This window comes from Dysidea avara, chromosome 5, assembly GCF_963678975.1.
Source record: "Dysidea avara chromosome 5, odDysAvar1.4, whole genome shotgun sequence".
Classification (NCBI taxonomy): Eukaryota; Metazoa; Porifera; class Demospongiae; order Dictyoceratida; family Dysideidae; genus Dysidea; species Dysidea avara.
The window spans coordinates 42,060,983-42,074,866 of NC_089276.1; the positions used below are offsets into that span (position 1 = coordinate 42,060,983).

At 37.2% G+C, this 13,884-nt stretch overlaps 1 protein-coding gene across 2 annotated transcripts in view; it reads right to left on the reverse strand.

The window, feature by feature from the left end:
• Window positions 1-13,884, reverse strand: part of LOC136256981 (bis(5'-adenosyl)-triphosphatase enpp4-like) — a 72,420-nt gene that overhangs the window by 30,817 nt on the left and 27,719 nt on the right. For both annotated transcript variants that reach the window (XM_066050071.1, XM_066050068.1), the window contains exons 4-11: window positions 10,631-10,799; window positions 10,433-10,540; window positions 8,960-9,029; window positions 3,998-4,031; window positions 3,885-3,950; window positions 3,729-3,801; window positions 3,107-3,215; window positions 3,007-3,050 (exon numbers count right to left, since the gene is read on the reverse strand). In XM_066050071.1, coding sequence (XP_065906143.1) covers window positions 3,007-3,050; window positions 3,107-3,215; window positions 3,729-3,801; window positions 3,885-3,950; window positions 3,998-4,031; window positions 8,960-9,029; window positions 10,433-10,540; window positions 10,631-10,799 — 673 coding nt within the window. The remainder of the gene's footprint in view (window positions 1-3,006; window positions 3,051-3,106; window positions 3,216-3,728; window positions 3,802-3,884; window positions 3,951-3,997; window positions 4,032-8,959; window positions 9,030-10,432; window positions 10,541-10,630; window positions 10,800-13,884) is intronic.

The window sequence follows — 13,884 nt, forward strand, 5'->3', positions numbered from 1 at the left end:
TACTCAGTCAGTCAGTAGAAAATTCCGTCAAATAATTGTTTAAAAATTTCGTAGCAACTTGTTGAAAACATTTCGGGTTGATCTGAAAGCTTGTTTGGGTTTAGATTTACCTCACCAATACTGCCTCATCATTGTCAGGGAAAATTGAGGCTGGTTTTTGGGTGATGTTATTTCATGGGCCACACCTATTCCTTTGTGGTCCCTACTATACAGTTACTATCGTACTGTATGATAAAAGCACCAAATTTTCTGTGGAAGTTGAGTAAGGTATACTAAATCATTTTAGATACAGTGCCACATCAAAATCATTGCCTTGGGGCATGTTTTGAAACTGTTAGATTAGGTTATAAGCCCATTTCTAGCTACTCAGAAAACCATACAAGTACATTCAAAATCTTCGTTTCACTTAAATAGCATGAATGGATCTCAAATTTACATGTGTAATCAGAAAATGTTTCAAAATGTGGTAAAACAACTTGTTATTAACACTTCAAATGGAGCCAATATTCAGTGTTAAAAGTACAGGTATGATGCAATAGAGATAATGTATTGCACATCTATGGCTTCATACACATTGACCCTCCATGCTTCTTAACATGGCAAGCTAATGACCTAGATGAACACCTCACTTGATCAACTTTTGGATATTACCATCCCTTGCTTGTCTATTCAGATGCAAAGTTTTAGTATATTCACACTATTGGGCCAGCTCAGAGCACTTTTATGGCTTCCCCAATACATTTTCTATTGATTTTTACTTTTCAGATTCTTTGAACATGATATGATTGGTGATTTTAATGGTACCGTACCTGATATGAAATTAAGCAAATTTTGTACCGAGTTTGGTGCTTTTATTAAAAAGTGAACAATTTTTTCACTTAGTTGCTCTACTACAAACAAATAAAACAAAGGTAGACCCTCCTCTTGGTACAAAGTTAGTGATTATACAGCAGTAGCTATACATTACTACACAGTATGATAGTACTGTACAGTAGGGACCACAAAGGAGTAGGCGTGGGCCACAAAATATCATCACCCAAAAACCAGCCTCAATTTTCCCTGATGACGGTGTGGCAGTATTGGTTAGGTAAAAGTTAGCCCAAACAAGCTTTCAGATCAACCCGAAATGCTTTCAACAAGTTGCCACGGAATTTAACAAAAAATTATTTATTGGAATTTTCTACTGACTGAGTAACTGACTGACTGACTGACTGACTGATACTTTCAGACAAGTGTAACTCGATGATGGCTAAGGATACTGGCTTGATTTTTTCACTGTTCAAGTTGCTTCAGCCCGAGAGGTGTCTTTTGGCATACCGCAGTACATACAGTGCATTCTTCATGGATTTACCAGTGTCCTCCTTTGTGTCGCATTAATCTTTGCTGACAGCGAAAAGTGTTGATTCAGTGGTAGCACATGATGGCTATACCCTTCGTAACAGAAATGGTCCGTATTTTTCATAGTGGTTATTTTGATTGCAGAGGTGCTTTTCGAACAGTTCTTGATTCATGGGGGGGTGCTGCGTAATGGGTTGAACATAGCCAACAATGAAGCACAATGGATACTTCACTTTTCAGACAATAATTGATATAACTGGGCACGTGGCACCATTTCTTTCTTTCAGTATGTGTGGATTGCAGAGGTGTTTTTCAAACAGTTCTTGATTCGAAATGTTGTGTAACGGGTTGAACATAGCTGACAACGAAGTGTAATGAATACTTGACTTTTCGGACGATAATTGATATAACTGGGGCGCGGTGCCATTTCAGATGCAGTATGCATGAGTTCACCAGTCATAATAATTATTTACAAAAGAAGTGAACAAACAAGTACACAAAAAATTAGAATTTTTCAACTAGAGTAGGGACCATAGCACATCGATAAAAAGTACTGAAACAAGTTGGAGTAGTGCATGATATTAAATCACAGTAAAACAATAAGAAGTGTTATATCCCTACTGTGCTCAAGATACCATAATGGAAATACACAGTAGGGATATAACACTTCTTACAGGTTTTTGCAATTGAATTCGGCGACTTTGCAATTGAATTCGTCCCGTTTGCAATTGAGTTTGTCGCTTTTGCAATTGAATTCGTCCTGTTTGCAATTGAATTCATTGGTTTTGCAACTGAATTCGTCCCGTTTGCAATTGAATTTGTCGATTTTGCAACAGAATTCATTGCTTTTGCAGTTAAATTCGTCTGTAACCTTGTCCGTAACAAGAATGGCAGCTGGAGCAAACACGAAAATATGATGTAGCAGCTGCTACAAGAACTTGTTCAAGTACAACAGTAGTAAACAACTCTTTATAAGGCAATAATTCTTCCTCTACAGTCTATCCAGCAACATTCCAAACTCTACTATGCCATTCGCGATGGGTGTGGTCACTTGTGAGCAAGCTAATTAACTTGTCAGATAGCTATTAACTTCGCATACTACTAGCTTCAATTACCTTCTAGTGTCTCAAGTGTAACTCTTCATGATGTAAATAATTCATCTCTTAATGAACGGTTGGTTTCTTGGAGCCGTTTTGTTTATGATGAATTGTAATGCAAACGCGACGAATTCTATTGCAAAACCGACGAATTCAATTGCAAATGGGACAAATTCAATCACAAAGGCAATGAATTCAATTGCAAAAACCTGTATTGTTTTAATGTGATTTAATATTGTGCACAAGTCCAGCTTGTTTCAGTACTTTTTATCAATGTGCTATGGTCCCTACTCTAGTTGAAAATTCCAAATTTTTTTGTGTACTTGTAATGCTAGCTACCATACATCAGCATACAACAGTTATTCATCAAATAGCAGTGACATCAACAGCGGGGCTATGAAACCTGATTTTGGATCATGTGATGTAATCAGATAATTATATCACAACACGGGGTTAGAATAGTATACACAGGGCTGGGTTAAAACAGTATACACAAGGCTGGGTTAAAACAGTATACACAAGGCTGCGTTAGAACAGGATACACTAGGTTGGATTAGAACAGGAGACTTACATCTTCTATCACTATGGTTTCATTTAATGTCGCTGACTGCATTCCTGTACAGTTAATAGCAATATAGTAGCTAGCTAGCTACTTATAATACATCGTGTACCGTGATCTGATGTGATGACAAAATTGATACAGTCCAAGATGCTCCGATCCTTCAGTCCTTCAAGTAGTTCACCAATGGCCTCATCCACTATCATAATAGAGTTGTTCACCTATCATGGTATAACTAATAGTATTAGAGGTACAACATATATATGACAGAGTTGTTCACCCGTCATGGTACGTATAACTAATAGTATTAGGGGTACAACATTGTGATAGAGTTGTTTACCTGTCACCATGGTGATAACTAATAGTATTAGGGGTACAACATTGTAATAGAGTTGTTCATCTGTCATGGTATAACTACTAGTATTAGGGGTACAACATTGTGATAGAGTTGTTTACCTGTCACCATGGTGATAACTAATAGTATTAGGGGTACAACATTGTAATAGAGTTGTTCATCTGTCATGGTATAACTACTAGTATTAGGGGTACAACATTGTGATAGAGTTGTTTACCTGTCACCATGGTGATAACTAATAGTATTAGGGGTACAACATTGTGATAGAGTTGTTCATCTGTCATGGTGATAACTACTAGTATTAGGGGTACAACATTATGATAGAGTTGTTTACCTGTCATGGTGATAACTAATAGTATTAGAGGTACAGTGCACTAACCTGGACAGAGTCAGGTCCATATTTGTGTCCACTATCATCTGGCTCATCAAAGTACAAGGCAATAAACTGTGGACTATTACATAATTATTACTATTACATCATTATTATTACATCATTAATATATTACATCATTTAATATATTACATATCATGCTACCGTTGCTCCTCAGGTAGATCCAGCCATTTCAACACTGTCTGAACTCTCTGATCAAATGGTACTGACCTGATAATCTTGTTAGCTTACTAGCATAAAACATGTATTGTACATACTTGTTATAGGGGAGATAGTAGTTTGGTTCTATCCCTATAGTAAACAGAAAAGCTATATGTATGTATGCATGTCTGTATGTGTGCTGATTTTCATGCTAAGGAAATACTTTAGGTTGACAATAGGGACCCGCCGATTATGCTAGCATAATAATGAGCATAATAGGTGCCTGAAAGCATTGAGCATAGTGCTAGCATAATAGGCAGAACACTTGTGTATTACTATAAATTCTTGCATATCAAAATACATATCACAGGAAAAGATCGATGTACTCTAATAGAACAGTCAAAGAACAATCGGGCAGCTGACTGTTCTATTAGAGTATATCGATCTTTTCTGTGACATACATTTTGACAAGCAAGGATTTAGAGTCTGTGCTTCAACAACTTAGTGTTTTCCCACACAGTGCAAATTTACTAGAAAAACATGGGAACTGAGGTATCAGTATCGAACATAATTTGAGCATAATAGGAAAAATTTTGAGCAGTGCAGCATAGCATAGTAGGTAAAATAATGAGCATAATTGGTGGGTCCCTAGTTGACAACCTCTCAGCCATAACTAACTATAAATTTCTATCATATATAATTTGGTACAGCAGTGCAGCACTAATACAGAGTATTTAGACATTTTGTGATGATTTATTTAACCTTCAGGCAATTGGCTACAGCTGTTCTTTCTTGCTCAGGGAACACATAATACGTACATATACACATCAGGGGCATACACAGAAATTTTTGAAAAGGGGTTTCCACTACAGCCAGGTGACCGTTATATTAGAGTAGTTTACATATATTGCCTGATTGCTTTATTAGAATATCTCAATCTTTTCACCAAAATAATAATTCAGAATAATGCTATAAGCGTTGCTTTCAGGTGAGAAACTATCATTTAAAAAGTTTAAAATGTGTCTGTTCCATGATAGTTTCCAGACTCTGGAAACCTGAAGTTCCAATATCTTAATGCTTCAAATAGTGTGTAAAATCCAAAGGTGTTTCCTGAAACCCCCTTGGTATGCCCTTGGTGTGCCCTTAGTACCCCCTTGGTGTGCCCTTAGTACCCCCCTGGTATGCTCTTGGTACCCCCTTGGTATGCCCTTAGTACCCCCTTGGTATGCCCTTGGTGTGTCCTTAGTACCCCCTTGGTATGCCCTTAGTACCCCCCTGGTATGCCCTTGGTACCCCCTTGGTACCCCCTTGGTGTGCCCTTAGTACCCCCTTGGTATGCCCTTGGTGTGCCCTTAGTACCCCCTTGGTATGCTCTTGGTGTGCCCTTGCACGCAAGTAAACAAAACAATGTGACTAATACACAAACAACAAAAGTATCATTAGCTGTCATTATGTTACTATATGAACTGTTATGCTGTACCACACAAAAACAGCCAAGCTGTGAAAAAATGGTGTGGTCTTAAAAAGCCTGGGTGAAAAAAGCTGTGAAATCAAAGGTGGTAGGCAAGAAATGGCTGCAGTGATGTTGATGCTAATAAATTTTAACAATGCACACAGCCATTATTAAAATTTTTATCATTAACATCAATGCAGCCATTTCGTGGCCGCCACCTTTGATTTCACAACTTTTTCACCCAGACCTTTTAAGGCCACACCATTTTTTTCACAGCTTGGCTGTTTTGTGTGGATTTCACTTGTTTTTGTACTATATAAGGCCTCAAAACCAGCCTATGGCTGACTGAGGTTTGTTTTCACTGACATTTCTTCTTTTCTATGTAGATACGATGATGATTATTGAAGACAGACTTATAAATGTATTTCACTGCATGATTTAAGTAATACTTGTAACACACCCATGAGGTTTGTATCTGATTTGTAAACACTCCACCCTCGGGTGTCATGTTTATAAATCAGATACAAACCTCATGGGTGTGTTCTAACTGATTTGTGGTATGGGGCATGCGCAGATCAAAGGCGCCCATTTGTAACATGGAAGGAGCAAGAACGCAAGGCTAATATTGGCTACTGCTGAGCACTGTGTACAAGGAATGATTTTACTCACTAATAATACTGTCTTGATGGTTAGTTAATTCATTGTTAGCTAGTTTATTCATTGGTAGTGCGTTTGTTATGCACAACGAGAGGTTCCATCATCGATGCCAAACACTCTAGCCATTGTACCACTTTGCATCATTTAGACTGGTGTAGCTGAAGTGTCTGATATTCAATGTTGAGTGGTGCAGCACTACAACAGTCTTGGTTAACTTAATTTATTGGCGAATGAGCGTGTGGTAGATTACTGGGTTTAGCCCAGTGGTCGTACTGCTTCCCATTTATTCAGACAAGTGCAGTGTTGTGTGTTCATTCGTTCCAGAGAGATTTACCTCCTTGACATTATTGGCCTTGCATTGTGACTTCCTGTGTTGGTCAGGTGTATGGTTTCATTTGAAGTCTTACTAATTAGTGGCCAGACTGTGTGGCCAAAAGGAGGTACTTAGCCATGTTACAATTATTTGTAAACCGGTTTACAACTGACTTGTAACACTGGCGGAATCCTTTGATCTTCCCACGCACCATACTACAATTCAATATTGATAATATTATTGTAATACTCTAATAGAGTGCACATTTTTTTGAGAACTTCTAATAGAACATACATAGAATGTTCTAGCACTTCTATTGGTAGATCTATAAAATTACAAACATTTGATTATAAGCAAATTTCAACTAGAAATTTCATTTAAGCAGAAGTTAAGTGAGGTGATCAGCCAAGGTAGCAGTGGTCCAGTGGTTAAGGATGCAGGTGTTAGGTATGGAGGTCACTGGTTTGAACTCTGGTAAGGATTTTTTCAACATTTTTACCCTATGGTGACTGCTCTATTAGAGTATCTCGATCCCGTGATTTTACATTTGTTTGGTTTTTGCTTATAACTCCGTCACTGTAACTCTATTGACTATCAAAAGGCACTGCTAGCCTATCTAAACACCAATTTTCAAGTTATTCCTATACTCAGTTCACCTTTTAGCCATGACATAAGTTTGATCTTTTTTATGTGAATAAATGCTTATAACTCCTTGGATATTCCTCAGATACACGGCAAACTTGGTACGTGAATCCTACCATTACATGCTCTTCATTCGTGCCGATAGAGGCAATTGAGTTACCACGTTTGTGTTCTATAGCAATTTTTGCGAAGTGTGCAATTTGAAGCTCCCATAGCCCTTGTACGGCATAAGAAAAAAATGAAGAAATTAAAATGAAACTTTGAATGCCCATATCTCGCAAATGGCTGTTGTGAATTTAATCAAATTTGCTATGTGGCATAACCTACCTGGCGGACAGCTATAATGCAAAAATTGGTGTGCTTTGGAAAAGGGGCCATGGAGCTATGCATGCATGAAAAAGCTGTTTTTTTCTTCTTTTCTTCCTATCAATATACTTATGGTGTGGTGCACTGGCTTTCTTGGCCGCACGACACACTATTGTGTGTCTTGATATTGTACTTTGTGTGGGAGAATCAAAGTGATTCCGTGTACTGTATTTAATGTTACTGCCTAAGAACACATTTTGTGTATGCATTATTTTCATTCAGGGGAAGTACCCAGGTTTACCCAGACACTTTAGCACTTCAAATCCGAACCCCTTTCTACAAAATCCCGGCTATGCCCCTGAGTTATGCAGCTAATTGGGCAAATACAGCACACTTGGGAAAATACAGTGCAGTTGGAAAACTTATTTAAGGAATGTTATGAAAACAACCCTGCTGGGATGACACTGTAAATCACTAAAACCAACCAAACTAACCCTACCAGTTCATTTTATAGTTAGAAATAATTTGTATAAACACTTACTGATTATCTGATCACGAAGCTATATAAACACGACTCCACTAAGACAGCACGATGGATCATGTGCATGACATTGTAAAGCGTAAAAACTAGCCTAACTAATCCCATTAGTTCATTCTACGACTAGAAAGATTATATAAACATTTACTGATATCCCTATCACTGAAATCACAGCGGTTTGAGTACTAGAAAAATTATTCCGAGCCAGACGACCTTTTAACACTTAAAACACCGCTTATGCTTGTGTGTATGAAAAAACAATACTTATGGGGTGTCTTGAGGCATGCTGTATTAGCTTCTCATCATGCCCCCTTGTATGGTATTTTCTGCACACATGCATGGTGGCGCTTTAACTATAACATAAAAACCACTAGTAACAGCTGTTAGTCTTATCACAGCTAGGTTAATAATTTGATTGAAAGTTATGCCATTTAATGATTGCATAGCAATTTATCTAATCAATAATGGACTTTAATTTCCTTTGTCACAATATCTTGATCAAAGCCATTCCTTCATTGCAATATCTTGATCAAAGCCATTCCTTCATTGCAATATCTTGATCAAAGCCATTCCTTCATTGCAATATCTTGATCAAAGCCATTCCTTCATTGCAATATCTTGATCAAAGCCATTCCTTCATTGCAATATCTTGATCAAAGCCATTCCTTCATAGTAGTAACTTGATCAAAGCCATTCCTTCACGGTAATAACTTGATCAAAGCCATTCCTTTATAGAAATAACTTGATCAAAGCCATTCCTTCCTAGAAATATCTTCCAATCCTTCCTGGTAATATCTTGATCAAAGCCATTCCTTCATAGTAATAACTTCCATTCCTTCATAGTAGTAACTTGATCAAAGCCATTCCTTCCTGGTAATATCTTGATCAAAGCCATTCCTTCATTGTAATATCTTGATCAAAGCCATTCCTTCATAGTAGTAACTTGATCAAAGCCATTCCTTCATGGTAATATCTTGATCAAAGCCATTCCTTCATTGTAATATCTTGATCAAAACCATTCTTTTGTAGTAATAACTTGATCAAAGCCATTCCTTCATTGTAATATCTTGATCAAAGCCATTCCTTCATGGTAATATCTTGATCAAAGCCATTCCTTCATTGTAATATCAAAGCCACACATGTATAATAACATTCTCCATTACAATTACCTTCCACTTCAGATCCTGGCCAGAAATATGCTGCACTGACTAGACCATTCTTCATCACAGTCACCCATATCTGTAACAATACATTCAATAAGACCACAGCCATTTCTCCATCTTATTTTATTAGCAGTTCTGAGATTGTAATACCACATCTGGCTAACACAGTGTACATCCAACATAGTTGCTATGTCAGAGATTAAATATCACAACAAAATGTCCTCACATTTGTTTAAACATGAAACAGTAAGTGATGTATGAAGTGTTGGAAACTATGCATGTCATGGTAAGGTAATGGTAATGGCAGATTTAAAGCCTTCAGTCTACCCTAACCCTAAGACAGGTTTATAAGGTTCAAGCTGTTCTTCTTTAAACAGTCTTCCATGCTCACCAGGTGTCTTAAAGAGAGTATAATTTAAATGTACATGCTCTAAAAGGAGCTGTGATCATAGAGTAGTATTTACTATTCTACACTAATTTTATGTCATCCAGATAGCTAGACCAATGTTGAGAATTTGACATAATAGTGACCTGCTGAGTGAAAACTGGACATTTTTTTTGCTTGCAAAAGTCAATTTGCAATAAAAATCCTATTGATACATGTGCTACATAAACATTTACGCAGAATTTAATGGCATTGGTATGCACTGAAACAAAGCTCACATCAATAACACTTATACACTATTAGATTTGCCTGAGTTATGAGCACTTAGTTATGATGCAGTAGAAATAAAGTTTATCATCGTGGTTTCATCATTGGAATGGACTTCTTCTTTGTCCGCACAAAGACATACAGGAAAAACACTATATCTTAATCAATTTGCAAGTTCATGGTAAACAGACTGAGCCAAACCCTGTCTTTGTAGCTTGTTTCAGTTGCGAGATTAAATAAACACTTGTAATTTATTTGCCGTATTGTTGCTGTATGAATCGAATTTATTACTGTTTCAACTGTCTAGCACTAGTTCCAAGACTATTCATCCCAAAAGGCTGAAACTTTGGCTGTCCATTCCTTTGTTACTATAGTTAGCAATTATTGTTACTATAGTTAGCAATAATTGTTACTATAGTTAGCAATTATTGTTACTATAGTTAGCAATAATTGTTACTATAGTTAGCAATTATTGTTACTATAGTTAGCAATTATTGTTACTATAGTTAGCAATTATTGTTACTATAGTTAGCAATAATTGTTACTATAGTTAGCAATTATTGTTACTATAGTTAGCAATTATTGTTACTATAGTTAGCAATTATTGTTACTATAGTTAGCAATTATTGTTACTATAGTTAGCAATTATAGGAATGTGTGAAAATGACTGGATTTACCTCAGCAGGTCACATATGTAGGGTATGTCCCCTGTTTTTTTCATGTACTGTTATTGTGGGTCAAAACATCAACAGATAATTACATACACACATCTTCTCACATGGCCTACTAATAACACATGGCATGTGTACATTAACTGCGCAACTTACTGGCTCACCAAGCCACCAATGAGAATCATCTGATTGGCTGAAAGTTTCGTTTGTAGCTTTATCAAAGAACTTGTTAGCCACAATCCCATGATATTCAGGATATAACCCCTACACAACATAGTGATAGTGTACAGGTTACTAGATATAACCACTAATACAATATAGTGATATAACACTGTACAGGTTTATTAGGCTTACAGTAATAATGGTGTAATGGTTAGGATAGGTCTGGGTGGGATATTGGCTCCTCATATATTCAGCTCTTACTCCAGTATCCATTACATATTGAAGGTGAGGATTGAGTTGTCTCTTGTAGTAGTCATAACGATACCCATCCAGTGAAAGATGCAGTACAGGAGGTTTAGAACTATGCAATAATTAATAGGATATTATAAAGCTTATATTGTACTAGTTATATCAAACAGTACAGTAGTACTGTTTAAGTAGGGATCACCCCTATATGATGCTTGCCACCTAAAATGCCTTCTTTAAAAATCATCCTAGATCTTACGTGATGAAAATCACCTACGATTTACTTGAACATGATGATCCCACTCCATAATTATTGATTTAAATGTATTTAGCACAGTGAACGTAAGAAATAGTGACCACGCTACCACGCCTCTTTATAGGATGAATTGAGATACTCTAATACAGCAGTCACCCTAATAGAACAGTCACACTTGTATAGCTGTATGTTATAACAATAAAAGTATATTTAAAATATATAATAAATTAATAATGTAATAGGGATCTAAGTAATATAAAGTAGAGATGAATCAGTGGAAAACTCCCTATTTTGGCATAAATAATACATGGATTGATTTTGTCACAGAGCTATGTTGCAATGCCATCATCCAATTCTACTTTTCATTGTCTGAATCCCTACTGCGTCTTTTAATTAGTAATTTGTTAAGTGTTCAGCATAAGATGTGTAGTGCTCAAGTTATTCAGGTCAAACATCATGTGGAATTGGTACATTATGGTAGATTATCCATTGTTCAACCCACCTACTGACATAGCCTCATTATTCACAACTTGTTAACTAAGGGAGAGTATTGTAGCAGCCACAACAGAAGCTAACAAATAGCTTGTTAACTTTTAAAATTTCAATGCTAGGATACCAAGACTATTTTCAAGCAAGTGGATTCTCCCAGTATGCACATCAAAGGGAAAGATGGCAGCAGACATCTTAGCATAAAAATTGCTTACATGTCATTAATCACCTTGTTAGCCACTTTGTTCTGCTCATTAGACGTGTGGAGTTGTCTCAGGAGTTGTGCAAGAGCCACATGTGAAAACAACTGTTGGCTATATAAAATTTGATATGCAAAAAATTGGACCAGACATCTGCCCCACAGCTGGCTGCAGGCTGGCTGTTAGCAGGTCTGATTTCTGAAATCATTTTCTGAAATGTGCCGGGTCTGCATGTATGAATGTTTCAATGTCTGTCTACATTCACACTTGAATAGCAAAACTACAGTAGCTAGTTTGACTATTCTGTAGACTATGTCTGGAGTAAGGTGGCAGCCAAGGAATGGATGGAAAGATAACAATGTCAATTATTAAAATTATAACATCATATCTTAGCCACCACTTTCAGTCTGTTTTTGGAAGGCTGCACCCTTTTACATAATTTGACTGTACTGACATTTGCTTGCTTACTGTAGCTAACATAACATATGACTGGTGAACCACCACTGTGGCACCACATGCCACATCAAAGAAAAGAATGGCAGATTTTACAAAACTGATTCAAATTGCACATCAGGCAAATCAAACTAACACCACCAGTGGCTAGCTGCACTACCATAATATTAGCTTTGATCCTCAGCATTATCAAACTACTCAAGGATGGTTTTAAGGGACATCTTTTCTGAGCAAGCTCAAATGGTGGTTTCTGACCTTATGCTTGACAAACTTGACAAGTACAATTGTTAGTGGTGTACTGGTGGATGGTCTGATATAGTTGGCCAAACATCGGTTTTGCTGCATATCAGCTACTAAGAAGCCAGTACACCCCTGTAATCTTGTGTCTGGACTTTGACTGTGGTCTGCCTCTATTGTGAAGTAGTGACATCTATTTCTTGCCACCTCATCATCCCCACCCTATATGCTTCTTTGAGAGCACTTGTGATCCACACACACACATACGTACGTACGCACGCACACACGCACGCGCACACACACACACACTGATAGTGTGCCATGCGGCCACAGCAGCTGACATGCCACACCAAGGGGCATATTAACAGGGAGAAATAAAACACTATTTTATCTATGTATTATGTAGCTCAGTGATCTCTTGTCCGATTGCAATGATTTTCACATTACAGATGTTCCATTGGTAGGGGAGCTCACATACTAAATTTGAAAGTAATCACACCAGCCATTTCAGAGATACAAGCCACCAAGGTTGTTTTTTCTTTCTTCTCCTTCTTATTTATTTATTAATTAATTAATTAATTTGCTTTACAGCACAAGTGCTTAAGGTCTGTAGGACACCTGGTCCTACTGGCTATTCAAAGCCTGCCTGTATATTCTTCTTCATCTTTTTGCACACTTTGTGAAAAATGCTATAAAATACAAACACCTTATCTGATCATTGCTCCAAAAGCAAATCCTAGTACCAATTTTGGTGCAAATCTGGTGAAAATTTCAGGAGTCATGTGCTTAAAATAGAATGATTATTTTGTTGTCATGCCTACAGTCAAGGAGTAAGTTGAAATTGGTTTGAAAATTAACCACCATAGGAGTGCCTTTTAGTGGTTTGAAAGGAATTGACATAAATAAAGATCAAAGATATAAAAGGTGTATAATGATCGTGTGATCGAGTTTTGTGAATACATCAAACAATGTCAATGTTCAACCTTTGAGAATCAACTACCACATCACCTATATACAAAATAATGATAGGCTAGATACCAAATAGAAAATGCCATATTGGCACTATTTTTATAAACACTGTGTAGCACAAATCAGCCAATGTTTACAAATCTTGCTATATCTTGCGATACTCACTCTCAACTTTTCTTACTAGCTGTACTCTAAACCTTTCTTACTAGCTCTACTCTAAACCCAAATGGTCAGAGGCTGCACTGTCAGCAGCAATTTCCAGCCACAGTATCGTGAAAACAAAATTTCAGACTCAAAAGTTTTGATGGCACTGGAGCGTATAGCATTGATTGCACTGGAGCATATAGCATTGATTGCACTGGAGCATATAGCATTGATTGCACTGGAGCATATAGCATTGATGGCACTGGAGCATATAGCATTGATTGCACTGGAGCATATAGCATTGATTGCACCGGAGCATGTAGCATTGATGGCACCGGAGCATGTAGCATTGATGGCACCGGAGCATGTAGCATTGATGGCACCGGAGCATGTAGCATTGATGGCACCGGAGCATGTAGCATTGATGGCACCGGAGCATGTAGCATTGATGG